A 25,744-nucleotide genomic window follows, 5' to 3' on the forward strand; every position below is an offset into this window, starting at 1 on the left:
CATGGTACAAGAAGTACCAAACCTGAGCCTTATAAACGGCTCAAGTCAGATGTGAATTTATCATAGAATAGATAGAATTGTAGGCTGTAGAATCATATTTATCATAGTTTGTATTTCCCAATTATCTCAATAATAAATGTGGATCCTATGATTATTATGTAGAATAATCCTCTTTAATTATTATCTTTGATATTCTGGATTATTTAGAAAACATTCAACAACAGAAAAACAAAGAGAGTAGAAAAATGTCAACAACGCACATGACATGAGTCGCTATAATAAAAGATTAAAATCGAGAAAAAAAAAAGATCATTGAAACAAAAAAAGAGAGAGAGACATGGCCACTGAAGGAGACGCGACGTTTCCTGCTGCGACTGCGACGAGCGATGCGGCGAGAGGTACAGGCGGCAAATTAAGGCGACAAACCGCGAGGAGGCACTCAACGACGACGCCGTATTCTCGACCCCCTCAGAACCAGGCACAACGGAGGCCGTGGATCTCGAGAATCGTCGATCCCGCTTATCGGATTATTTCCGGCGGCGCCACGAGAATACTTCCCTACTTCTTCTCGAATGCAGCCTCCGCTCCTAGTGCTCTCACAGCTCCACCAGAAGATGAAGATCGACACCAAGGTCTTTGGTCTAATGTTTTTGAGGAGTTAATTGGAATTTAACTTAAATTAATGATTGTATCTATGTAGTTCAGCGAGTATCTAGGGTTTTGTTGAACTTGCCTCATTGCTAGAAAATTAGACGCCATAAAATCACCAGGGATAGGCTTTACTTTTTTTTGGTGCATGATTGTAATGGTCAATTAAGATGCTCTGTGTGTGAACCGGGCTTTGTAGTCTGGTGGTAAAGGAACCTTGGCTGAGATGTCCGCCATCACGAGTTCGAGCCCCGGCCACAGCGGATATAACATGGTTTCTGTTTGGCCTCCAGGACCTTCCTCGCCAGTTCCGGTTGGACGCAGTGGAATAGTCGGACTAAGTGAGAGGTCCAGGATACCTGGATTATCAAAAAAAAAAGAAAAAAAAATGCTCTGTGTGCTTTAGTGTTAGTAAGTAGCTTTTAGTGTGAAGTGAGTGATGGATGTATTGACTCCTTGCTTGAATAGTGTCTTTGAGCAACAAGTGTATCATCTTTTGGGGATGTATATACAGTTTTACTCCAGAGAAATAACTTGTCTGATATAGTATTTCGTTTTTTACTTCATTTTCTACTAGATGAGTTGCAAGATGATCCACAGGAGAATGATCCCAGCAGTGTAACACCAAGTTTAAGTGTAAGCGTCTTTCAACTCCTCTGTTAATATCTGATTGGGGAATATACCGCTCTAGCTAAGCTGGTTTTTTTTTGTCTTTGCTATAGTGTGTTTTTTGGTATGTCATGTACGATTTCATCAACTAATGGAAGTAAATATCATTCTTGCTCATGTTTTTTTTTCTTGTAATCTTTGACTTTTTGCGCTTGTGTGTGTCTGTCTGCATTTGTTAATTGATGGGATCTCTAAAAAATTTCTATGTTAAGAAACTGTTACTCTTACCGTGGCTGTTTTATATTGGAACCGGTAAATGGAATAAACAATGGTTTATAAATGCATAGAAGTGATTTTTGTATAATCTAAGAGAGATGTGATCTTACTGCTCCGTGCTCTTTAGTTGGATTCATTCGACATGAATGACACGATTTATTTCTCCTGCTAATGCATGACCGTACTCTCTTCATTTAATTCCTGCTTTTGTGGTTTGCAATAGATACATCATTTTTTTTTCTCTTTTCAGAAACCGAAGCTAGCAACAATTGAAGAGGGAGGTACTAGTGGTACAGCAAACGTCAACGAAAGCAATTTCAGTATCAGTGCACAGGCTAAAGGCAACATAGCTTTGAATGATGTCGTTGCGATCTCGGAGCTTGAAAGGCTGATGGAAGGAAAAACGTTTTCACGGTATGTTTATTATCATGTCTCTACATTAGTTGCATTTCAAATGATGCTCGATGGAAATTCGCTTCCTTTTGCTTGTTAGTTTGTTAACGCTTATATTCATGACTGGGTCATTAGATTCTTATTGAGCGACTGCTTATCTTTCCTGGCCTTTCTGTTATCTTTTTTTGCACTTTTGTTTGTATTTTGTTTATATAGACGAATTTTACACTGACCATCTTTTCATTTATTTCCAGGGCGGAAACTGATCGTCTTATAGAGATATTAAATTCAAGGGCTACTGATCTATCTGATGTCGTGAGAGACGAGCGAGTGGAGATCCCTCTGAGAGAGGGAGTCAAGAAAAATATGAGTTTTCTTGATAAGAGAAAAGAACCAATTGGTGCCAAGGATGCTAGCAGTGAGCTTTGGGCTACGCCAACACCACTTGCCAAGTCAATAGTAAGTTGCTTGCTATCCAGCGTTTTTGTTTGTTTGGATGTTTATATGAAATAGTAATTTGTATTAAACATGTTTATATATAAAGTTTAGAGTGAAGTTTGGCATACTCTGGGAGTAATTTGGAATGTATCCGCATGGATTTGGTCTAGAGGTCTGTGTGAGATTGGACTGTTTGTGTAATCATATGAAAAGAGCTATGTAATTTCACAAATTTGCTTCATCAAAGAATTGATTTTTTTTTTACTTCACTAGTCCTTATTTCTGGAACTGTTTTCATATACTCACTTTTCTCATTTTCTTTGTTATAGACTCTTGACGGAGTCAAACAGGTGCGGGATGAAGCTGGTCTATCACCAGCAGAACTTGCTAAGGCATATATGGGAGGCCAGTCACCATCAAGTAGTTCCAAAGGTTTTGTAGCAAGAAATGAAAAGAATAGTCTAGACGGGGGTATGTTTGTAGCAAATTATTCTGGTGCATCACCATCGAGCAAGCCTTCCGCATGTTGGCCTGGTGTCAAGTTAAATGAGCAACTTGGTTTTGCGACTCCTCAAAACCAACGAGAAAATTTTGGGATTCAAAGTTTTCCAAGGACCCCATATCCTAGATCCATCCTCTCAAGTTCTAAGTCAAAGGTGTGTATAGTTTTTTGTTAATACCTATTTGCTCAAAGTTTTTTGGTATACTTGAACTGTATTTTTTTCTTGGCTCAGCTGATGCAATTGCAAGACAACAGTAGCAAGCGCCTGAGCACCCTCCAGTCTCCCTCCCAAAGTGCGCAGACAAGATATGGCCAGGTAAACTCTCCCAGTCGGCTATACAATTCTGATTACTCTGTACGATTTATAATATAGTGTGGACTTGCTATTTATTTTTTTTACCTTAGAGACGATCTTACTGAAAATGTAGTATTGTTCCCGGATGTGTTGGATCCCTGTCAGTGTCCAAGGATCCTCAAATACAAAGATAGGGAAATGGTCTGATTTAAACATTTTATTATAGTTCGTACATACTTATTCAAACTGTTTAATAAACCTCTCTCGACTTCGTCCAGAGGTAGGCAGACAATGAAAACTGGAAGTTCTCACTTCAAAAGGTCCCAATGCTCTCCATGAAATTAGCTCTTGAATCTTAATCCTCTTTTACCTGTTGAAATGGTGTTGGGAATCTAGGTAAGATGGGATCGAATGAAAAGGGGCCGTAACAGTCCGCTGATTGTTTCAAAGTATGTACTTTTATTGTTGCCATTAGATTAACGAAATCGTCTTCCACTAGCATAAGCAATGGTTGACTTGTGATCTAATTTATACTTAAGGTAGGTGAAATGTTAGGGTGGTTGAAGGGATTTAGGCAACAGAAGAATAGAAGTATGCGGTTGTGCAAATGACTAGTTCTAGACATCTTTGCCTGGACTTTTCTGAGAGTTATTTTCGTCAAACATTCATAGTGCTGATTTTTCTTGCTGTTGTTGACATTTTGCAAAAACTTGGTTCTAAATTAGAGTCATCAATATCCTGCCTTTTTAATCTTTCTTGTGTTCTTTCTATCTGCTGAATCCTATAACCTCTGTTGAAATCTGACAAATCACTTTCTAATGTGCCCAGCTCAAACTTAGCAAGGGAAGTGATAGTGGAGTTTTTGGACCCAGTAGAAGAGCTCGCCAGAGCGCCACCATGTCTCCTTATTCACGACCTTCCAGGGGACGTTTTGAAAATTCTGCTAACATGAAGAGCTATGAAGCAGGGGAATCAAGTATATCTATGCCGCAGACAACAACCTATGGGAAGCATATAGGATTAGAAGTTGGTACACCGACTGTGCCTAGACATTCTAGTCAGATCGCTAGGACGATACTGGATCACCTTGAACGGACGCAACCCACCCCGAAAGATAAATCTGCTGAGTTAAAGCTTGCCACTTCTTGGAGATATCCACAATCTTCAAAAACTGTTGAACCAAGCAACTCCAACATCAACAATGTGACAAAAGATGGCTCAGTCAAGTTGAATGAAGATATCCGGAACGTTATCTCTAACATTCCGCCATCTTCTGTGGCTAAACTACCTGAAGTTACCACCCGTGACGCTCAAAATGCAATAACCAAGACCGCTTCGGCATCAAATGGAATATTCAGTGGAAGTAGCAGTGGTACCACACTCCAATATGAGTTAGGGAAGCCTAAGGGCTCTCTCTCCGGAAGCACACATGAAAAGGTACTTCTAGCACTTGTCTTCTTCTTAACGCATATTGACTTTTGAGTGTGAAGAAACTCTAGGAAACTGAATTGCAGCTGTTGACTTCTTCTCAGGACAGTACAATAGCTGTTTCCAGTTCATTAGGAGGCGAGCCGGCGAATCTGCCGAAACCGCCATCTCATTCACTGGGAAATAATAATAATAATAATAATAAACGGCTACTCTCATCGATCTCAGTAGCCAAGCCTAACCAAAGATGGGCATTTCCTTCGGGCTCAAACGCTAGCTTCACATTCCCAGTCTCTTCATCCGATGGAGCAACATCATCAGAGCCCCCAACTCCATCCATCATGCCATTCACAACAAGCACAGCAGCAAGTGGTGATGGTGTTGCCATTACAAGTCATCATGATGAAGCAACAAAAGATGATGAAGTTCCTCAGTTTAGTTTCGGTGGTAACAGAAGAGGAGATAAGTCGCCTCTGGTGTTCAATTTTCCATCAGTGAGCGAAGAAGTGATGAATGAGGATGATGAGAAGTTAGGTATCAAATATACATTTGGGTCTAAAAAGCCGGAGAGAATATCATTCAGCTCTGCAGGAAGCGATGGTGTTTGCTGTTAAAACAAGGACGATGGTTTTTGTGATCGATCTTTAGTACCACAGATTGTGTTTTTTTTAGTTTGGGAAACTACTCAACAAAAAATTGTGAGATATTAACACTTGTTAAATTATTGGTTGAACTTATTTTTACAATTTACGATTTAATTGTTTAGCAATATTTATATGAAAACCACTAATATTATATATGCTATAATATTATAGGTGAAATACACACTGATGCTTTTAATCACAAGTATACGATTTTGAAACATGACAGGATTGTCTTTTTGTTACATGTAATGTTGAAGGGATGGATCATCAAGGATCATATTGCTATTATTCAAAAAGTTCTACTCAAACTTTGTCATAATCAAATCTTCAATAAGAATATATGAGTTTTTATGTATTTATAGTGGGTACTTTTTTAAAAAGAATTCTATAGATGATTATCTATTTATTACTTGATATAAAATTAGGAATAGATAATACTTCACGCGCTAAAAATAAGAAAAATAACAAACAATTTGATGGAGAAGGAAAAAAAAACCTAAGCAGACAAATATGGTGGTGATAATAGTTATCCAAAATAAGTTTATTCAACAACTACCGAACACGTGCGTGTCTTTGCGTACCTTGCGTTAATGAACCATAGAGAACCTCTCTTTGTCCCTATAAATATAAGTCCCTCCTTCAACACTTTTTGAACCATATCAACACACATTCAAAAAGTGTCGTAGATATCTTCTAAGACAACGTTATCAAGTTATCGTCCAAGAAAACAGAAGTGGAGGTGACCTGAGTTACAAAAGATGGCTGGATTTTTCAAAACGGTGACATTTATGGTTTTGGTTTTCGCTGCGGTTGTTTCCGCGGAGGACTACGAGGTTGGTGATGATGCCAAATGGGCGAGACCTTCCGATCTCGAGTTCTATAATACATGGGCTTCCAAGAAAACTTTCCTAGTAGGCGACGTGCTCGGTTAGTTTATTGCCATGTCTTTGTTTCGCATTTTTATATACATTAAGCATAGGTCATGGACTCATGGATACATCACGTTTACTCCATCACGCAACGTTGAATGACTCTTGACTATGTGCAACATTTTTCATTGGGTATTTAAAAAATAATACTAACAAGTTTTTGATATTATTATTATGACAGATTTTGAATTCGATGCTGAGAGACATGATGTGGCTATCGTAACGGCAGATGAATATGAAAACTGCGAGAAAGAGACACCCCTCAGCCTCATCAAGACTTCTCCTGCCAAGATTATGCTAAACGACACCGGGCCAATATACTTCATCTGCACCTCCGCTGACCATTGCCGCTTTGGTCAAAAACTTACCGTCAACGTAGTTGATGATGCTAGTGGTGCTGGTGGACATAGCGGTGGCGGCGGTGCTACCCCTCCAGCACCTGGCGGTGCTACCACTCCCACACCTGGAGGTGCTACCACTCCAACATCTGGAGGTGCTACCACTCCAGCATCCGGCGGTGCTACTACTCCAGCACCTAGCGGTGCAACTGCCCCAGGTTCTGAAGGAGCCTCTCCCACCACCCCAGGAGCCGGGACTACTGCACCTACCGGCTCCGGTGAAACAGCTGCACCACTTCCGGCTGAAAGTACCGCTTCTTCATTAGGTGGTGCTTCTTTTATGGTCGCCTTGGTTTCTGCTGCTGTTGCTCTCTTTTGAGTTAGATAATATTGAGTATACGTGTTTGTCTCCGCTTGTTATATATACCTATGTAATTTAACTGTTTAAACCTTTTAACAAAAAAAAATGTAATTTAAATCTCATGCATTTTACTCGTTATATATGGGAATACGATTTCGTCTTTCATTCAGCGTGGCTTTTGACAAGTTTTTTTTTTGATTAGGATGCGGTTCGATACATGATTATGCTCGGTTATAAATTTAAGATTTGGTTTACATGTCATATATTTCATGGGAAATATGACATTTTCCTCATCCAGTTTGTTTAGTTAATTCTGGTTAAACAAGTTTTTTTCCTTCTGAATATATCAATCACTCATGATGAATGCTAAACATGGACGGTTTGTGAACCCAAGTTCATAAATTGCACTGAACATATGTAGGCGATGTACGAATTCAAGATACCAATGTGATTGTTTTGTTCAGTGGAGACGTATCCCACAGGTAGTCAATAGTGTTTGAAAGAGTTTTCATACATCTTTACTCGTCAATTTGACTATGCTTTTAGAGTTGATAATCCAAAAATGCCAAAAAGTTCGTATTATTTTTACGTACCACAGCCTTCCACAAGAATTTGACACGTGAGATTGTCGTGAATCAGAAAACCATAAATTTGTTTTGTTTTCGACAACCAAATGTCATTTCACCTTTGATAGTTAATTTAAGCATGATAACTTCCAACGGTTATACCAAAGTCTTTGGTAATCTCACTGCTTCTTTCCTTTTTTTTTTTTTTTTGAGCAAATAACGATTGATTAAGAAATAGAAGATCAGTCTACAGCAACAAAGGCAGGGGAAGACATAGAAGACAAAGCTGCTTTAGCTAAGGAGTCAGCTTGAACATTCAATAAACGCGGAATAAAAGTAAACGAGATAGACGCGAGAGAGCGGGACAAAACATGAATATCATGCAGCACCCCTCGCAGAGCAACATCCTGTCCTTGAGTCTTCAAGAGCAAAATGAGGTTCTTTGAATCAGAGTTCACCGAGAGACAGCAAACATGTGAAGAGACTGCAGCTGTGACTGCAGCTTTAACCGCCAACGCTTCAGCCACAAGAGCCGAAGGAACAAAACGCCGGTATGAAGAGGAGCATTCTGTAATGGAATTTTCAGAATCTCTAAGTTGCCATCCAAGTCCACAGTTTCCTGTTGCTTGATCCCATGCTGCATCAGAAAAAGAAGACCAAGTAAACGAATTATCAGCAGGTGGAAGTGAGGGAACGCCCACATACTGTGGTAGGGAATGCTTAATGCTACACGTCTGAGCAGCCTTCCATTCTTTTGCATCTCGTACAGCTTTAAGAACTGTACTTTCCTCTGAGAAAAATTTATTTTCTTTCCTTTCTTATCAACAGTATATCTAAACTTATAATAAATTTGTTTTACTGTCGTCAACATGATATCTTCACATTTGAATAATTTAAAACGTTTGACTAATATAGGTAGCTACGATATTCGATAAGACCTATATATAACAGAGTCTTGAAATAGCAAGTCTTGGAATTACCAAAGTAGATAACCCGTAGAAAAAGCTAAGTAGTTCTAATTTGTAAGGATCTTTTGGTTTAAATCTACAAAAGTTGCAATGTATAATTCTGTTGATAATTTTGGGGTTAATTTTCTATATAGACATATATATACATGATACGTATTTGCAAAATTATTCACATATATGAAATTTGATGTTAATTTGCTAGATAGATAACTTTGTGTCTTGTTTCTTTTTTTTTTTGCACTTTCAGCCTTCATCGAAAAAACATAGCAAGGAAGAGACCAGAGGTTAAAAACGATACTTTAACCTATCAAGAAAAAGATAGAGATGATCAAATCAAATGAAAGCAATAAACATCAATCACAGGCAAAGAGTGAAGCAATAAGCTAATTGTGCTTCAACTTTATGTTATTCTGTACATTACTTCAAAGTTTTTCTTTTCTTTTTGCTAGTGTAAAGAAAGAGAGAGAGTAGAGTTGGCTACATGACTGATCGTGTAATAAGAGAACCACAAAAACAAGCCTTCCATGACTGTGCCATCTAGAAAGTAGCTTTGTTTTCCATCCCAAACTGTCATAAGTCTCTCTTCACCTATAGATCAATCAAACACCTTCTTTCTATCTCTCTCTCTCTCTCTCTCTCTCTCTCATCAATGTTTCTTTGAGATTAATGCTCCTCCTTTTTTTCTTCCTCTTCATATAAACCACATATCCTCTCCTCCATATCTTAACAATTTCATAGAAACCCTAAATTGAGAAAAGAGAGCTAGAGAGAGAGAAAGATGGGAAGAGGGAAGATAGAGATAAAGAGGATAGAGAACGCCAACAACAGAGTGGTGACGTTCTCAAAGAGGAGGAATGGGTTGGTGAAGAAGGCTAAAGAGATCACGGTTCTTTGCGATGCAAAAGTTGCTCTCATAGTCTTTGCAAGTAATGGTAAGATGACTGATTATTGTTGTCCTTCCATGGATCTTGGTGCTATGTTGGACCAATACCAGAAGTTATCTGGCAAGAAACTATGGGATGCTAAGCATGAGGTACTCTTTCTTTCTTTGATTATGATCTGAAGTTTCTTTGTCTCAAAAAAATATTCTATGGCCAAAACTGTGAAAACGGTTTTCAATTTCTTTGCCTAAAACATGTCAGAAGATCCTTAAATCTTCAACCCTAGATACAGATCTACTCTAATGTTTTGTCTCAAAACATATATTATGTGCCAAACTATCATGAACTGGGATTATTTAATGTTCCTTTCCCCAAATATGTCAAAAAGAAAAACCTGGAACCCTAGATGCAGATCTACAAAATTTTGTTTGTGTGTCTAGCCTTCCAACCCTCTTTATTGATTCTCTTGTACTCAACAAGACATTGAGCCACAAAACATGGAATTTATTCTCTTCTTTCTGTTTTGTTTCTTTATTCATGCTTAATTTTTAGATCTTGATTATTAATATATATACTTATATATTCTAGTATATATCTAAACATGTATTCACCAACTGTATTCTAGTAATACCAACACCAAATTTTGAGGGAGCTTGTTAGATCTATATGTAATTCTGTTTTTAGGTTATGAGGTTATTGAGAGGAAATTTGGTATGTGATATTGATGAGTGTCTGAACAGTTTAATGATTTTACGTGTGTATTTGAAACCTGGATAAATATTTTCAGTTTACTCTTGGCGATAGATTTTAGTTCAAATTATTATATATTATTAATGATTTCTGACAATCACAGGTTAAGTTCTCACAAATGATCAGATATCTCTACAAAGTAGTAATAAGCACATAGAGAGTTGTATACCATTAAAGTTACCGCCTGGTAGTATGTATATATATATATGTGTATGTAACTATGTATGGGTATGTTTTTTACATATAGGATAAAAAATGAAAGACTTTTCATGGATAACCAGACATGTTTCTTCAATATTATATTCACATATATATTTATGTTTAGTGTTTAGGTAAGTAAACATTTCGTTTGATAATGTTCCTTTACAAATAGGATAAAAAATGAAAGACTTTTCATGGATAACCAGACATGTTTCTTCAATATATTCATATATATTTATGTTTAGTGTTTAGGTAAGTGAACTTTTTGTTTGATAGCTCATCTAATATATATGCTCAATAATTTTGGTCTCCAGAACCTCAGCAATGAGATTGATATGATCAAAAAAGAGAATGATAGCTTACAACTGGAGCTCAGGTCAATCCTCACCCTTTACTGTCATTTCTTTACGCAAGTATATATATGCAAAACAGTTGATTAAGGTAAGTGTTGAAATGTCCGCACTAACTGATGAAATGCATAGAAAATGTGTATACAGGCATTTGAAGGGGGAAGATATACAATCTCTCAACTTGAAAAACCTGATGGGCATAGAGCATGCCATTGAACATGGCCTCGACAAAGTCCGAGACCACCAGGCATATATACATCTACATGCATTCATACATGTGTTTATTTTGTATTCATAAATACGTTATTCAAATTAACTTTCAACTTTGTCTTCTTGGCACAGATGGAGTTCCTCATGACAAAGAGGAGAAATGTGAGCTATGTATATAACCGATTTTTATCTTTACGGATTGAAATTTTTATTAACTAATGCTTATATACCTTAAACATTTTTGTGGCAGGAGAAAATGTTGGTGGAGGAGAATCGGCAACTCAGTTTCCAGCTGGTATGTATAAATAATACCAGTCATTTATTCATAAAGACTTTAGCGTATGATTTGGTTTGAAACTATATATTAGTATGTTATGTGTTGATTTAATATGGATATGGTTTTGAAAATTGCAGCAACAACAAGAGATGGCTATAGCTAGCAACGCAAGAGGAATGATGATGAGAGATCAAAATGGGCAATTTGGATATAGAGTTCAGCCGATTCAACCAAATCTTCAGGAAAAGATAATGTCTTTGGTCATCGATTGATCATCAAGATTTGCAAGCTCATAACCCATCTACTATCTGTTTCAGGGTCCTTTAATTTGTCTTTATGAATGTGTGTCCTTTTATTCTCGAGCCACATATAGACTCACTATCGGACTTTTACTTATGCTTTTAATGTGTGTTGTTTGCTTATGTATTAGTCGTGTTGTATCATGTATGCGCTTAAATGTTTGAAACTAATTGCATTTGTGTGAAAACTAATTATTCCCTACTAAGGTTTCCGTGATAGAAATTTTAGGCATCACATGTATTTGTATAATGTGTTTTAGACTAAAATTTAATTAGCGGGAACTCAAGCAGTCAAGCTGTATAATGTGTTTTAAGGGTTTAGGCCAACTAATAATCCTCTTATCCTTTGGTTCTCTTCTGAAAGTGAAAGGTAACATACACTTATGTCAGATACACATGTTGGTTTGCTATTTTTCATAACATTTATCATATATTCTGTGAATAACTCTATAATCTTCATCCTTATGTAAAAACATAAAGGACGCGCCATTCACATGGGCAAATAAACACTTCGGTAATTCCACGAGTCTAGAAATTCACAATTCGGATAACTAGCGTAAGCGATTTATCAGGCTAGGTCCTATAATCAGTTTTTAGGAACATTGCAATATATATTGACCTGGTACATGTCTACATGACTTTGGCAAAGCTAATCTCTATGAAAATAAATATCGTCATCCACCAAACTTGAGAAAGATCCATTTTTCCATAATATAACTTTTTTCCTCTTCCCGTTTTTCATAGAACCACACATCTACACTGATTTTCAGGGAGGATTAATGTATGGATATAAGATATTTATGTACACTTTTATGCGAATAAGATAATAGGCATGAGGTGAACCTATTGGGTCCACTTGGAGAATTTTATTTTTCTAACTTCTGTTATCACAGGGAAAAATATACAAGTTGATTTGCTTTCCCAATCACTGTCTGAACAAATCATACGTTGCAAGCGAATCATGCAACGCCGAATATTTCATTTTCTGTATTTATTGTATATTTACATCAGTTGCAAACAAAGAAACAACATAAACATCAATTATTAATTTTCGTGTATCTCTCTCTCTCTTTTAATTTAAAAGAATGACATTATCTTATTCCTGAAAAAACTATGGAACTTTGTGGGCACATGCGGCTGCACAAGTTCACAACATCGAGATCTGTTGAAGCAAGTTGAACCGCGGAGATAATGGAGCCACTTGTATAGAGTTTCTGTCAATTGCACTTTACGATCTTATTAATATACTACATTTCGTGGCTTTACATAAATAGAAAAGAGTAGAAATAAAAAAAGAGATTGGCTTATTTAAGACATTATCACAAATACTTTTCAACAATCTCGATTGATGATAGTTAAAGATGCCAATCTCATTTCTTACAAAATGTTAAATGCTTAAATACATTAACATTCCAACAAGTGACAAGTAAAGCTCCCTCTCTTTTTTAGTTTTTTCGTTGAAGAAAAATTATATCTTGAGATAATATCGATCATCCGCTGACACGATGACACGTGATGCGGTCGTGCGAAAATATCTATAGATCCTTAAAAATTCTCTACGTCTCCGAGTATGGTCAACACGCCGACCAGTGGAACGTGTTTTAACCCGATGAGTTTTACAGCATAGATCCTACGTGGCAACCTCATCCTTCCTTTTTAACTTGTCAACGGCCAAATCTTTACTATTCTTCTTACAGAACCAAAGAATGAGATGCACCGTACCACTTACGCAACACATGAGACATGACCCAACCCGTATGCGACCGAATCTTCTTAAACATGAAAAATTAGAAATCACCTAAAATATTATGCGTAAAGATACAATACCGATTATATAATAGAAAAAATCAAACACAATTAATATAATCTCTTAATAGGGAGATTATATTAACGCCAATAATCTCTTAATATAAAGAGATCACCAATACAATTAAATATAAAATTTTAAAAAACATAAAAAGAAGGTTCTATATCTCCAAACTCCAATAAACTAAAATAAAACAACAAATTAAAATACGGTGGAATAGGATAAAATAGTTAAAGACTCCGAGAAACTTGTAAAAAAAAAAAAAACTTTGCAGCAACAAGAAAAATAAAACAAAAAAAATGGCGTCACAGGGGTGTTTCAATGGAACTCAGGGTATAAAAAGGGTTCATCCTCTGTTTCACTCTTTCACATATCGATTATCTTCTCTTCCATTGATAACGAAACCTCAAGCTCTCATTCTCTCATCACAGCTTCGTCTCTTCCCTTCCTCCTCCTCTTCTTCTGGTATTGCATCTTTTCATCAAGCCTCTTCATACAAGGTACTGTTCTATAAAACATGATCGTTAGTTAGATTTGACTTTAACTTCTCTATTGATAACTTTTAATCTTCTGATATGACAGAGAAGCCGAGAAGTCTCTCCTAGGTACAGAGAAAAAGAAGAGATGACGATTAAACCGGCGGTTTGTATTTCCAATGGAAATCTAATCATCAAAAACCGGACGGTCCTAACCGGTTTACCAGACAATGTCATCACCACGTCATCCTCCGAGGCCGGACCGGTCGAAGGAGTTTTCATCGGAGCTGTATTCGACAAGGAAGAGAGTAACCACATCGTACCGATCGGTTCACTTCACGAATCCCGGTTCATGGCTTGTTTCCGGTTTAAGCTCTGGTGGATGGCCCAGAGAATGGGCGAACTCGGCCGTGACATTCCTCTAGAGACTCAGTTCCTATTGGTCGAATCCAACGACGGGTCCCACCTGGAGACTAACCAGAAGCTTTACACCGTTTTCTTGCCGTTAGTCGAAGGCTCGTTCCGTTCGTGTCTTCAAGGAAACGTTAACGATGACGTGGAACTCTGTTTGGAGAGCGGAGACGTGGACATCAAAACGTCGTCGTTTACTCACTCTTTGTATATTCACGCCGGCACGGATCCGTTTAAAACGATAACGGACGCTATACACTCCGTTAAGTTGCACCTCAAGAGTTTCCGTCAACGTCACGAGAAGAAGCTTCCGGGGATCGTTGACTACTTCGGGTGGTGCACGTGGGACGCGTTTTACCAAGAGGTGACTCAAGAAGGCGTGGAAGCTGGGCTACAGTCTCTAACCTCCGGCGACACGCCGCCGAAGTTCGTGATCATCGACGACGGTTGGCAAACCGTGGAGAACGATGTGAACTCGGTTGAGAACAAACCGGTTTTCCGGTTAACCGGGGTCAAGGAGAACGCCAAGTTCAAGAACAAGGATGAAGGAATCAAGAACATTGTTGATATAGCTAAAGAGAAGTACGGTCTTAAATATGTTTACGTGTGGCATGCTATCACGGGTTACTGGGGCGGGGTGCGACCCGGGGAGGAATACGGGTCTTCCATGAAGTATCCGGTTGTGTCAAAAGGCGTGGTGGAGAACGAACCAACGTGGAAGACCGATGCTATGGCGGTTCAAGGGTTGGGTTTGGTTAACCCGAAGAATGTGTATAGATTTTATAACGAGCTTCATAGTTACTTGGCTGATGCTGGCGTGGACGGTGTGAAAGTTGATGTGCAGTGTATATTAGAGACTTTGGGAGGTGGTTTGGGCGGTCGAGTCGAGTTAACGAGTCAGTACCATCAAGCTCTTGACTCTTCTGTTGCTAAGAATTTTCCAGACAATGGATGCATTGCTTGTATGAGCCATAATACGGATGCTCTCTACTGGTTAGTCTTGTGTTATTTTTTGAATTTGTGTGTGTTTGATTTGAGTGAAGTTTATGGAATGGGATTTTGATGGTGCAGCTCGAAGCAAGCAGCTGTGATTAGAGCGTCAGATGATTTCTACCCACGTGATCCGGTGTCTCATACAATACACATTGCCTCGGTTGCGTACAATAGTGTGTTCTTGGGAGAGTTTATGGTGCCTGACTGGGATATGTTTCATTCGGTGCACCCTGCTGCGGAGTACCATGCCTCTGCTAGGGCCATTAGTGGTGGACCTATCTATGTTAGGTGCATATCTATCAAAGTCATTCTAATTTCACCCACTGAATCATGACACTTTTAATTGGAACTTACATTGTTTGTTGTATATGTGCTTGATGAATAGTGATGCTCCTGGGAAGCACAACTTTGATCTTCTAAGAAAGCTTGTGTTGCCTGATGGATCGATTCTCCGTGCTCGATTGCCTGGTAGACCAACACAAGATTGTTTATTCGCCGATCCTGCCCGGGATGGTGTCAGGTAATACATTAGCCATGGCCAGTCTTGAGATTTTGAAAACCTTAAAAAAATTAGATATATTTTAATAAAAATAAGTTTTTAAAGAATTTTGGAGCTATGTTGATATATATATATATATATATATATATATATATATATATATATTAACTCTAAAAATAATTGGAGACCCAAGACCAATGTTTCACTTGGATATGCCTAACATCGGCTCTGAGATTGCCCTATAAAGATAAGTAAGTTTTATTTGATTGATCATTTTCTTACCATGCACTGTTTGGTTTCAGCTTGCTAAAGATATGGAACATGAACAAATACACTGGAGTCCTTGGTGTGTACAACTGCCAAGGAGCAGCATGGAGTAGCACAGAAAGGAAAAATATCTTCCACCAGACACAAACTGATTGCATCACTGGCTCCATTCGTGGTCGTGATGTTCATTTGATATCCGAGGCCTCTACTGATCCAAAGGCCTGGAACGGAGACTGTGCTGTTTACTCTCAAAGCAGAGGTGAACTCAGCGTTATGCCATACAATGTGTCTCTACCGATCTCACTGAAGATACGTGAGCATGAGATCTTCACTGTGAGCCCCATTAGTCATCTGGCTACTGATGGTGGTGTCTCATTTGCTCCACTTGGTCTTGTAAACATGTATAATTCTGGAGGAGCTATTGAAGGACTTAAATATGACGCTGAGAAGATGAAAGTGGTAATGGAAGTCAAAGGGTGTGGTAAATTTGGAGCTTACTCATCAGTGAAGCCTAAGAGATGCGTTGTTGAGTCAAATGAAGTTGGATTTGAGTATGATGCCTCCTCTGGTTTGGTCACTTTTGAGTTGGAAAAGATGCCTTCAGAGACCAAACGATTACATGCCATGGAAATTGAGATATGATTTGATGAATTACAATTTGATGTAATAACACGGTTATTACAATTTCTTTCCATGTGATACAAACAAAGTAATAATAATATTTTTTTAATTCAAAAAAATTACAAATATATATTTATTGGTTTAACAACTAACATGGTCACGCCAGTCCAAGAACAAGAGAGCAGCTGCATAGTGAGACAAAGCACCCAACAAAACAAACACATGAAAGATCTGATGACTATGTCCCACACGATCAAACCATCCCGGTTTAAACCTCTCAGGCACTCTCCCTACATAGAACCCTGTCCCAACAAGATAGAACACTGCCATAGCCAACTCATAAACAAGCGTCGCGTTCCTTTGCGGGTTTCCCCAGTTAACCACTAGGGCATGGACACCTGGAACGATACCGAAAAGCCCCATGACGGCGAAGAGCAAAGCGCGAAAACCGCGGTACTTGGGAGAGGAGAGTGATGGAGTGAAGAGTGTGATGATTGCGAAGATTCCCATAGAGGTGATGCCTGTGAGGTAGATGACGTACCAACGAGGAGTGCATAGGAAGATGTAGTACATTGCTGGAAAGAAGGAAGTGATGATCATGACCGAGATACCGGTATAGTCTATGCGGAGGAGGACAAGGTTAAGGTCTTTGGAGTGGCAGCAGAAGAGGTGACAAATGCTGCTTGAGAGTAAGCAGAACATTGAGCCTCCTAAGAAGACGAAGAATGGCCATCTTGTTACATTCCTTGGACTCTTTGCATCCTATACAATCATCAACATTGATACCATCATTAACTAACTACATTTTTCAAAAACTAGTAATTTATATCAAAGATATGTTATAGTCACGTTATCGAGTTGACTTAGTAATTAATTAAAGAAGACGTACCACGGGGAAGAACTTATCGTGATGCATAACGTTGGCAATAGTAAGTGCCACAAATAAGATGAAACCTAGTAAATGTCTGTCAAAACAAAAAGAAAAATTAATATCATCAGAAATTAAACAATAACCACAGAGAAATAAAAGTGAAATTTTGTTATAATATATACTAACGTCCAAACGTTGAGGGACTCATTGTGGAAACTGAAGACGCTGAAGAAAGCATCTCTAATGGACCAATCAGCTCTGTAATAATTCAATATAAATTCGTTATCCTTCATGTAATCCGGAAGCTCACTAAACGATATTAGTTGACGTCGTCTTGTTGCCTTATGCGATATCTTCTTGTTCTTTTTCTTGGTTTCGTCTCCATCTTGACCATCTCCAGGGACGATCTTGCTCTTGCACTTGCTGTTACCGCACGTTACCGTCTCTGCTTCGTCTCTCTGATCATCTTGGTCCATATGAGACCTAAAATGTCTATTATTCAAGACACTAATACTTTCTTACTTTCTTTATGATCCAGAGATCAATGGAAAAGAGAAGAGGGCGTGATAGAAGATCTGAGATATGAGAGGAAAATATATAAATGAAAAAAAGATTGTTATTGAAGCTATATTAACGTGTGAATTTAAAGTCTTAAGAGTGAGAGAGAAGATGGGAAAGGCAAGGAGACAGCTGCAACATTTAAAGAAGAAACTTAAGTATGCAGGTAGAGGTTGGTGTCGTGTTTTCATCTTTTAGTTGTTTGTTAGGTTATCAATAAATTTTATTTCCTTTTTATTATCTTTATTTCTCTATTTCGCATTTTATATTATTTTTTACACGAAAAGTGACTTTTGTTTTACACTACTTTTCGAGATATGCGAAATCCTTTCAGTACGAATAGAGTAAATTTAGGTGATTTGAAGACCGACCGACTCAGATTTTACTACCGGCTTGTGCCTCTTATAAACATGAATAATGCCTCGTACCCACTGGATCCTTTTTAGTTCTAGAAAGAAAATAAGATAAATAAATTAAAATAGTACATTCTTGTAGTTGGGGGCTTTATATTCAGCAATAAATTCTTTGTAAATTAAGATTGCTGAATGGTGTATTGTTTATTTGACTTTACAGTTTTGAGTATATTAAGTTTCAAAACAAGATTCGATTACTTTTCTTTATTTTTCTTTCTCAAATATACTACAAGTTACTAATAGGATAACAATATAAGTACATGTACTTGTGAGTTATTAGTCGACTGGGTATAATAACTGTGAAAGCTCTTTTAATCAAGTGGTTGACAAATAATTAATGATTAGGAAAACATACATGCTTCATTTTCAAAAACAGTTATACATTTTCTAATGAAAATTGTTGCAAAAAGTTCAGAGATATTAGTGTCATTTTCAACTAGCTGAGGATAGCCTTTTTGAATGCCTCCTCAATGACTAATGAACTGAGATTTAATTTGTTAGATGACAAATTCTAGAGAAGATAAATAAAATTAATCGTAACTATAATTTATTTGGAATATAAATAAAGGTTGTCAAAAATAGACAATTTTTTCAGAATGAATTATAAGCTTTATAACATGTAATTTTGTTTTTTTTTTGTCAGCAACGTGTAATTTTGTTTTTTTCATCAACTACATATAATTTAGTTATATCATTACAAACATAAAATTTATCACGTCGCGAGATACACATGATGGTCATGTAGCTATCAGTAAAAAAATGTAGTTATCAGTATCTCGGTGCCAAACCCTTCTCTTAACAAATTCCTAAATAGTAACTATAAAATGTAAAGTCTCGTGACATGTATTACACATCATATTTGTCTGTGGTTCAACATTGTGACGAATCACGGTTCACCATAGGTTTGAAATGCTTATTTGCTAAGCCGTTTTGAGCAAACAGCAACAAGGAACGGCTAATCTCCCGTCCAAGTTTCCCAAAAGAGATCGCTCCTGAAACACCCCAACAAAACCAAATCAGGTACGAAATCTCTACGCACGTGTCTATATTTCTTGGGAAGCTTATAAGATACTTCCTCCGCTCCGTTAAAATAAATTTTTTAGAAAAAAAGTTTGTTTCACAAAATGTATTTTTTTGTGTTTTCTATGAAAAAATTAATTGACTTTATTGAATTAATATTGGTTAAAAGTTATTGAAAATTACAGAAAATGATATATTTATTATGATAGTTTAATGTATTTTTTTAATGTGTGAAAAAACTAAAATATCTATAATTAATACTATGTGTTTGACAAAAAAAAAGATATTAATTAATATGTAGCTAGTCTGTTAATTATAGTTGAGAAGAAAATGAAATTAGCTTTTGAAGACTAGTAGGTCAACATCTTTAGTAAGCTTTAATTTATGATCATGTCCATGTGTTTTCCCTTTTCCCTAATAAAATTCAACGAATGGTTTATTTATTTGTTTTTCTTATAATGATTAAATACCGGAATCCTTCCTTTTCTTTTGTATTATTGCACAAAATAAGTAGATATGGTGGATGTCAAACAGACAAACCATACGAAAAGTTCGGTATTTCCGGCAGCTTATGTACGACCAAGCAATAAAGAAACCAAACCAAACCATGTGGTCTATGAAGTATGAATAAAATAGTAGTTCGCATTTGGTACCAACCATTATTGATGATTGGTGATGGTTTCAGTCTTCGAGAAGCTCTAGTTTCTTCAGGGCCTCACGAACATCTGAATCCAAGGGTGCGTGAACCACGTTGTTGCTCTCCAAGGAGATCACGTCAGTGAGTGGATAGCTCCTGTTAGTGTGCAAAGCGTTGCTTGCGCTGCAAGACACCCCTTCTAGTACAACGCTCTTGTGAAGCCCTCCGAGCAATCCTTCGTAGTCAGTGTCACCTGATTCTCCCACGAACACAACCATCTTAGCCAGGTCAATGCCCCACCGAACAAACAAATACCTGGTTCACCATAACTGATTAGTAAGTAACAGAAACCATATAATTACTTCCTTGTACCACAAGTTTTGTACTTGATACTACTTATATTCCTTAAAGATAGATTTTATAGTGTTTTCACACATATTATTAAAACACATTAAATCACTATTATAAATGTATCATTTTTGCAATTATCACTTTTTAATAACTTTTAACCAATAGTAATTCAAGAAACTCAATTTTTTTTTTCAATTTCTGCATAGAAAAACATAAAACATTTATCCTTCCTTCTGAAACCATTTTTTCTCTAAAACATCAATTGCAAAATTGAGAGAGTAGTAGTTACCTTAGGGCTTGTACACGAGAAGCCAGCACTGGTATCACGTTTATTCTGGTGCCACTCTGACTATAAACGACATGACAACGCAACGCCTGGATCCTAAGCACTTTCCTGAGCTCTCTCACTGGAGGTACCTGAAGATAAAAAGACGTAACAAACGAACTTAAGAAGAATCAAGAAGACGTTCTTGATATGTTGCACTTGATTAAACTTACAGCTGCAGGCTTCTTGACAGCAAAGGTGTAACAGTAGTCAGTCGAAAGATGTTCAGCAAGAGTGACAATCTGCTCATCATCATCACCACCAGATCTTTTCTCGTTAACCGAAGACGCCCAACGGATCAAAGTCTTCCTCAGCCCTTCACCACCCCAGCGATACTCTACATGGGAATGGTAGTAAAAGTCAACAACGAAAGGACCATCTTCAGAGCTGAGAGATGTGTAGTAGAGATCACTCCCGCTGTTGCACACGAAAGCGTCGAAGTCATTAGGACTTAACCCTCCTGACTCCAAGAAAGATGTTATCTCAGAGATTTTAAGAGATGTTGACAATATGAACCCGACGGATCCATCAGCTCTCTCCTTTTCAACCGCCTCTAGGATCCTTCTCGTAGCAGCTAGTGTGTCCTTTTCACCGTCAAAGTCAAGAGCAATGACAAAGATAAACTTCCTTCTCCGCACCGCAGGGAACTTTCCAGAACTAACCTCTGACCTCTCCAGTGATGATCCCATTTTGCGGCTACTATCTTTGCCTTTAGACCAGTTTAAGACAGCAGCTTCGATTTTGCTCTTCCGGTCCATGGAGGAGCTCACTTCTTGATTCATTGAACCGTCGTTCCCACTTCCACCGTCAAATGAGAACCTCAAGTTCAAGGATATATCTCTGAAGGAATCACCGGGTGACTCAGGTTCTGAGTTATCACCATCATCATCATCATCGTCGCTTTGCCATTGTGGATGTCTTGGTTTGAAGCTGGTTATGCGGGATAGATAAGTTTTGCAATGCTCTGGCCAAGAGAATTGGTGAATGTTCTTCAACCCGTTTTGGCGACACTTTGCCCATAGGTGCTTATCAGCAACAAGCTTGAGAAGCGCTTCGGAAAGAGATTGCTGGTCATGAGGATCCACTAGGAGACCATTGTCCAGAATCTGGAAGAAAAGTGAAACAACCAAGAAGGTGCATTATGTAATAGTCTTGAGGGATACAATGATTTATTAATAAGAATACATACCCGGTGTATATCTACAGGACCGCCATTTTTTGTAGCAACCATTGGCAATCCATAGGCTGCAGCCTAGAAGGGAAAAAACACACACACATAAGTCATGAAACAAACACATTTGAACATATAATAGGCTAATTAGTGTTTTAGTCTATTCTTTATTATTCAGAAACCAAGTCACACATGATGTAACACCGTTTTTTTTTTTGAGAAATAAATTCAACATTCATTCAGAAAAGAAGAAGAACATAGAAGAAGGAAAAAAAAAACCTCAATTAGAGTAAGTCCAAATGGTTCTATGAAAGCTGGATTGATGAATACACCCTGCAAAGAATCCACACACAATAATTAATCTACTAAAGGGGACAGAAGCATCCTAAGCAAAATGTTTCTTTTGTGAATAAAAAATCTGACAGATCAAGTGTTGGATGGCCTTGTTTTCATGGTGAATAGCTCAAGAAACTTAAGACGACAATACATCTGATGATCTTGAATTAAGTAGCATGATATAGTTATAATGAACTGCTGAGAGTACCTTAGACTTTGCAGCTAGGCGATATATGTCAGGGACATCAGACTGTTTGTGATGTTTAGGGTAGGCGACTTGACCGTAGAGATCATACTTGTCAACTAGCTTCAGAACAGAAAGGAGAACAGAAGAACTCGTGCTCGACATTTCATCAATCCCATCACGGTTGCCCATAATAAGTGCCTGCAAACCAGAAACATGGACGACAATGAAAACAAAAAGGTCATTAAAACAGAAACATAAAACAAACAAACTAAAGAGTTAAAAGAAATATCTTTACACATACCAAGTTAGCAAGCTCTCTCAGCGGGCGACATTCACCAAATGCTTTCACTAACGTCGTGATATTCTTTTTGGGGTCTGGCCTCGCAAGGGCAAGTATCATAGGCTTCCGGGAATTTGAAAAGAAACGCATTATCTGCATCACATGTTGAATTAAGAGATCAAGTAAGCTCTTGCTTGACAGAAACATAATTCAATAATATTTTTATATTCAATACGTGAAGCTGATAAAATCTGATGTAGATGCTATTATAGATTCAAGCAAGAACCTCAGCCCATATTGGTGGATCCCGAGAAGTTGGATGTTCCTCATTCCCATCTGCATCTTCCATATCACCATCATGTGGAACAATATGATTGAACTCCATCCCTGGTGGAATTTTCTGCAGCAAAAAATAAATAAACAGAAAATACTCTTATGATACTACAGAAGAGCAGGATCGGTCCTCGGTAAAACCAAATGAAACATTCGCCTTTAGCCTCCAAATTTTTTGAAGAAAATTGCATAGACAAAATGGTCTCAAATTTGTAAATAAAAAAATATATATTGAATTCTTTAGTAAATCGTCTAGATCAAGAAAATAGCTTAGAGCTTAAGTTACTTACAACCATGCGAGGCATGAACCGTCCATAACAGCTAACATTCCTCTTGATCCTTGCTCTCAACTTACGCTCCAGTATGGGATCAAACCCATCATACAACCTCCACTGCTCGTCTATCTCCTGCCTCGTGCTAGTTATCACCATCTCAGAAACGTCAACAGACAACTCCTCACCCTCTATCCGCCTCATAATCTTATAAGTCGAGTTGATCTCTTCTTTCGAGAGCCGTCCTTGCTTCAAAAGCTGCTCCAGCTTATCTCTACCGAGCGAGTGGCCAGTGAGAATCATAGGCACGTTAAGCGCACCCGACAGCAAAGCAGCGGCGTCACCAGCATCAGCGTAGTGTCCATGGATGGCAGAAGGCCAAATAGGCTTCCCACTACCACCACCAACAACTTGTTCGCCGAGAACGTTTGACATTTGTATGATGTGGCTCATAGCTCCATCGACGAACTCGGCGATGTGAGGCCATAGAAGCTCTTTTGGAATGTACTTGTCCTTTGGACCGAAGGGTATTCTCACTATATAAGCGCCGCTGCTCTCCCCCATCTCGTCCGAGAGGTCTTCAGAGTCTCTAGGAGTCAGCATTTCGGTTGGTTCGCCGTAGCTATAGTCAACATCTGGTGAAGAGACTTGTCTGGTAAGCAAGTCGACCCTGTAGACTCCTGGCATTGATCCTAAAGCACGTGCAAGCTCCACAACGTATTTAACCTGTAACATGAGAACTAACCAACCGTTATTACCAGATTACAATCACTTAGATTGTCTGTAACATTTACCTGGCCACCGGTATCAGAATCACGTCCGAGCTCCATGTTTTCGCCACGTATGAGACCATGAAGACTGCATGCATATATACTGAATGTTAAATAACTATAATGTTTCATCACTAATCAAATTCTCAATTGGTAGATCATTTGCAACATGTTCACTTAGATTTTGAGGACATGCCTTATTAAAACAAGATAGAGCTTGTTTCCCTTCTGTTGGTTAGCCCATATCTCCATGGACTCAGCAGAATTAATCCTCGCCAGCCTGCTTTTGATTCCATGAGTTGACACATCACTGACGATGTCTCCTTTCTCTCCTTCTGAAAACTCCTCGGACATATCATCTGTTACCTCCCTGCGACCTCTCTCACGCTCAAGACGGCGCTTGGCTAGCCTCTGTGCTTCCTTTTCCTCATGCTGCACAAACATAAGAAATGGCAGATAGAACATGAGTTGTCAATAATACACTTTAAAATGCTAATGATCAAAGAGAAGAAACTATGACTTATCTTGTTGGGAAACCATAAGCACAAAATAGTTCAATAACATCAAGTTCATAGCTAATTCCATAATTCAATGATACAAGGTCATAAAGCAGGACATGATAGCTATTGAAATTAAAATTCAAAGCCAGATTCTTTTTTTTTTTTTGAATATCATGAAAGTTCGGGACCCGTAGCACCACAGACCCAAAACTACATCGTTTAATATTAGTTTCGTCCCAGCAGTCACTCGAACCGGACACAATGCACATAATCCTTTCGAGTTGAGCTAATGAACTCTCTGGTAACTCTAACTGCCGAATTCAAGCAAAATCATTTTTAAAGACTAGTCCCCAGTGATTCCTTACAAAAAGTTTGCTCTTTTTATATTGTTAGTCTTACTATTGAAAGAGATTTAAAAATGCAAACAGAAACACTTTAAAAAGGCGACCAGAATTAAAAAAAAAAACATGACTTCAGAGTCAAACAATTCAGATCAAAGTCAACACTCCATAGATATGATGCTAGATTACTTTTACATAAGAAACCTCTAATTTATTTAAAAAATTACAAGCAAAAAAGGGTGAAAAAAGCTTTTAAAAAAAAACAGAACCTGCTTCTTTTGACGAGCGAGATTCCAGATCCTCCAACACATGTTCTCCAACCGTGTGTTCCTCTCTTGCGTACTCCTCGTAGCAACAGCCTAATACAAAAAAAAAGGCCACCAACTTTATCATAAACTCACAAAAGCAAAAGAAGAAAGAGAAGCAGAAGAGCAGTGGTGCTTTACCTTGGTCCATGACTTGTGAAGATCAGTCTCATCGTACCCAGTAATGACTTCCTCAACGAAGTAACGGCTAGGAGTGAACCTGCCTCTCTCCCTTAACAAAAGCGAAGGGCGAGCATCGTCGAGAGGCTGACCAACGTCGAGAATCGCCTCCAAGTAACTGTTCACCCAATCGTTCCCAGCCATTTCTTGCCTTTGCGAAGAATATGCTTAGAGAATGATTCTCGTACCTTTTGCTTTGTTGATCGAAAGAGACAAAGATCCACTCAGCTTGGAGTATGTGGGGTTAGTGAAGACGATACACAGACAGGTCCACTCCACACGCATCCGTTTCGAACGGCTCAAAACTCTGCCGACCTTTTTTGTTTTTATATTGCAATAGTTTTTTTTTTAATCAAGGAAAGAAAACTGTCATAAAATATTGTTCTTACAGAAGTAAAACTTGTTTTGACTGGATTATAACATAATTAGGAAAGTAAAAAAGTCCTGTTTTTTTTTA

At 38.0% G+C, this 25,744-nt stretch overlaps 6 protein-coding genes across 12 annotated transcripts; 4 read left to right on the forward strand and 2 right to left on the reverse strand.

Moving 5' to 3' along the window:
* The first annotated feature begins 213 nt into the window (after positions 1–213).
* Positions 214–5,361, forward strand: LOC103851334 (nuclear pore complex protein NUP1). 2 transcript variants are annotated; one of them, XM_033285728.1, is made up of 8 exons: positions 214–632; positions 1,226–1,284; positions 1,784–1,947; positions 2,181–2,385; positions 2,694–3,020; positions 3,099–3,182; positions 3,990–4,598; positions 4,676–5,361. In XM_033285728.1, exons 1-8 carry the CDS (start codon positions 338–340, stop codon positions 5,201–5,203), a joined length of 2,271 nt encoding a protein of 756 aa, XP_033141619.1. In that variant the 5' UTR covers positions 214–337; the 3' UTR covers positions 5,204–5,361. The 2 variants fall into 2 exon arrangements, with proteins under 2 accessions (XP_033141619.1, XP_009126428.1); XM_009128180.3 differs by having other exon boundaries at positions 222–632; positions 4,694–5,361.
* Positions 5,362–5,875: 514 nt separating this feature from the next.
* Positions 5,876–7,030, forward strand: LOC103851335 (blue copper protein-like). The gene is made up of 2 exons (XM_009128182.3): positions 5,876–6,160; positions 6,344–7,030. Exons 1-2 carry the CDS (start codon positions 5,992–5,994, stop codon positions 6,877–6,879), a joined length of 705 nt encoding a protein of 234 aa, XP_009126430.1. The 5' UTR covers positions 5,876–5,991; the 3' UTR covers positions 6,880–7,030.
* A 1,907-nt stretch (positions 7,031–8,937) lies between these two features.
* Positions 8,938–11,565, forward strand: LOC103851336 (floral homeotic protein PISTILLATA). 5 transcript variants are annotated; one of them, XM_018656346.2, is made up of 6 exons: positions 8,938–9,428; positions 10,542–10,603; positions 10,725–10,824; positions 10,920–10,953; positions 11,038–11,082; positions 11,202–11,565. In XM_018656346.2, exons 1-6 carry the CDS (start codon positions 9,174–9,176, stop codon positions 11,225–11,227), a joined length of 522 nt encoding a protein of 173 aa, XP_018511862.2. In that variant the 5' UTR covers positions 8,938–9,173; the 3' UTR covers positions 11,228–11,565. The 5 variants fall into 5 exon arrangements, with proteins under 5 accessions (XP_018511862.2, XP_018511861.2, XP_018511860.2 ...); XM_018656345.2 differs by having other exon boundaries at positions 8,939–9,428; positions 10,710–10,824; positions 10,920–10,949; XM_018656344.2 differs by having other exon boundaries at positions 8,941–9,428; positions 10,710–10,824; positions 10,920–10,958.
* Positions 11,566–12,291: 726 nt separating this feature from the next.
* LOC103851337 (probable galactinol--sucrose galactosyltransferase 6) lies at positions 12,292–16,565 on the forward strand. Of its 2 annotated transcripts, none has more exons than XM_009128185.3 (5): positions 12,292–13,670; positions 13,753–15,050; positions 15,129–15,338; positions 15,436–15,570; positions 15,852–16,565. In XM_009128185.3, exons 1-5 carry the CDS (start codon positions 13,470–13,472, stop codon positions 16,456–16,458), a joined length of 2,451 nt encoding a protein of 816 aa, XP_009126433.1. In that variant the 5' UTR covers positions 12,292–13,469; the 3' UTR covers positions 16,459–16,565. The 2 variants fall into 2 exon arrangements, with proteins under 2 accessions (XP_009126433.1, XP_009126434.1); XM_009128186.3 differs by having other exon boundaries at positions 13,506–13,635.
* On the reverse strand, positions 16,527–19,238 carry LOC103851338 (heptahelical transmembrane protein 1). The gene is made up of 3 exons (XM_009128187.3): positions 17,495–19,238; positions 17,327–17,402; positions 16,527–17,199 (listed from the first exon to the last, which is right to left on the reverse strand). Exons 1-3 carry the CDS (start codon positions 17,782–17,784, stop codon positions 16,579–16,581), a joined length of 987 nt encoding a protein of 328 aa, XP_009126435.1. The 5' UTR covers positions 17,785–19,238; the 3' UTR covers positions 16,527–16,578.
* A 493-nt stretch (positions 19,239–19,731) lies between these two features.
* LOC103851339 (sucrose-phosphate synthase 1) lies at positions 19,732–25,731 on the reverse strand. Its single transcript, XM_009128188.3, has 13 exons — positions 25,249–25,731; positions 25,072–25,161; positions 24,158–24,393; positions 23,986–24,049; positions 23,210–23,917; positions 22,873–22,986; positions 22,608–22,739; positions 22,328–22,504; positions 22,063–22,116; positions 21,802–21,864; positions 20,786–21,718; positions 20,577–20,704; positions 19,732–20,251 (listed from the first exon to the last, which is right to left on the reverse strand). The coding sequence occupies exons 1-13, from the start codon at positions 25,429–25,431 to the stop codon at positions 19,981–19,983; spliced, it is 3,153 nt and encodes a 1,050-aa protein (XP_009126436.1). The 5' UTR covers positions 25,432–25,731; the 3' UTR covers positions 19,732–19,980.
* Positions 25,732–25,744: the final 13 nt, after the last annotated feature.

Source organism: Brassica rapa, chromosome A02, assembly GCF_000309985.2.
Source record: "Brassica rapa cultivar Chiifu-401-42 chromosome A02, CAAS_Brap_v3.01, whole genome shotgun sequence".
In the NCBI taxonomy this organism is placed as follows: Eukaryota; Viridiplantae; Streptophyta; class Magnoliopsida; order Brassicales; family Brassicaceae; genus Brassica; species Brassica rapa.

What these genes read in the sequence shown, in the direction of transcription:
- LOC103851334 (XM_033285728.1), top strand. Translation starts at nt 338, where the DNA reads ATGGCCACTGAAGGAGACGCGACGTTTCCTGCTGCGACTGCGACGAGC. An exon ending in TCTCAAGTTCTAAGTCAAAG is followed by an intron (nt 3,021 to 3,098) that starts GTGTGTATAGTT and finishes TTCTTGGCTCAG; the next exon opens with CTGATGCAATTGCAAGACAA. An exon ending in CCGGAAGCACACATGAAAAG is followed by an intron (nt 4,599 to 4,675) that starts GTACTTCTAGCA and finishes ACTGAATTGCAG; the next exon opens with CTGTTGACTTCTTCTCAGGA.
- LOC103851335 (XM_009128182.3), top strand. Translation starts at nt 5,992, where the DNA reads ATGGCTGGATTTTTCAAAACGGTGACATTTATGGTTTTGGTTTTCGCT. An exon ending in CCTAGTAGGCGACGTGCTCG is followed by an intron (nt 6,161 to 6,343) that starts GTTAGTTTATTG and finishes TTATTATGACAG; the next exon opens with ATTTTGAATTCGATGCTGAG.
- LOC103851336 (XM_018656344.2), top strand. Translation starts at nt 9,174, where the DNA reads ATGGGAAGAGGGAAGATAGAGATAAAGAGGATAGAGAACGCCAACAAC. An exon ending in ACAAAGTCCGAGACCACCAG is followed by an intron (nt 10,825 to 10,919) that starts GCATATATACAT and finishes TTCTTGGCACAG; the next exon opens with ATGGAGTTCCTCATGACAAA. An exon ending in AGAGGAGAAATGTGAGCTAT is followed by an intron (nt 10,959 to 11,037) that starts GTATATAACCGA and finishes TTTTTGTGGCAG; the next exon opens with GAGAAAATGTTGGTGGAGGA.
- LOC103851337 (XM_009128185.3), top strand. Translation starts at nt 13,470, where the DNA reads ATGGCGTCACAGGGGTGTTTCAATGGAACTCAGGGTATAAAAAGGGTT. An exon ending in ATCAAGCCTCTTCATACAAG is followed by an intron (nt 13,671 to 13,752) that starts GTACTGTTCTAT and finishes CTGATATGACAG; the next exon opens with AGAAGCCGAGAAGTCTCTCC. An exon ending in CCTGCCCGGGATGGTGTCAG is followed by an intron (nt 15,571 to 15,851) that starts GTAATACATTAG and finishes GTTTGGTTTCAG; the next exon opens with CTTGCTAAAGATATGGAACA.
- LOC103851338 (XM_009128187.3), bottom strand. Translation starts at nt 17,784, where the DNA reads ATGGACCAAGATGATCAGAGAGACGAAGCAGAGACGGTAACGTGCGGT. An exon ending in GAGTCCCTCAACGTTTGGAC is followed by an intron (nt 17,403 to 17,494) that starts GTTAGTATATAT and finishes TTGTTTTGACAG; the next exon opens with ACATTTACTAGGTTTCATCT. An exon ending in ACGATAAGTTCTTCCCCGTG is followed by an intron (nt 17,200 to 17,326) that starts GTACGTCTTCTT and finishes ATGATTGTATAG; the next exon opens with GATGCAAAGAGTCCAAGGAA.
- LOC103851339 (XM_009128188.3), bottom strand. Translation starts at nt 25,431, where the DNA reads ATGGCTGGGAACGATTGGGTGAACAGTTACTTGGAGGCGATTCTCGAC. An exon ending in TTCACAAGTCATGGACCAAG is followed by an intron (nt 25,162 to 25,248) that starts GTAAAGCACCAC and finishes TTTTTGTATTAG; the next exon opens with GCTGTTGCTACGAGGAGTAC. An exon ending in TCGCTCGTCAAAAGAAGCAG is followed by an intron (nt 24,394 to 25,071) that starts GTTCTGTTTTTT and finishes ATGTTTGTGCAG; the next exon opens with CATGAGGAAAAGGAAGCACA.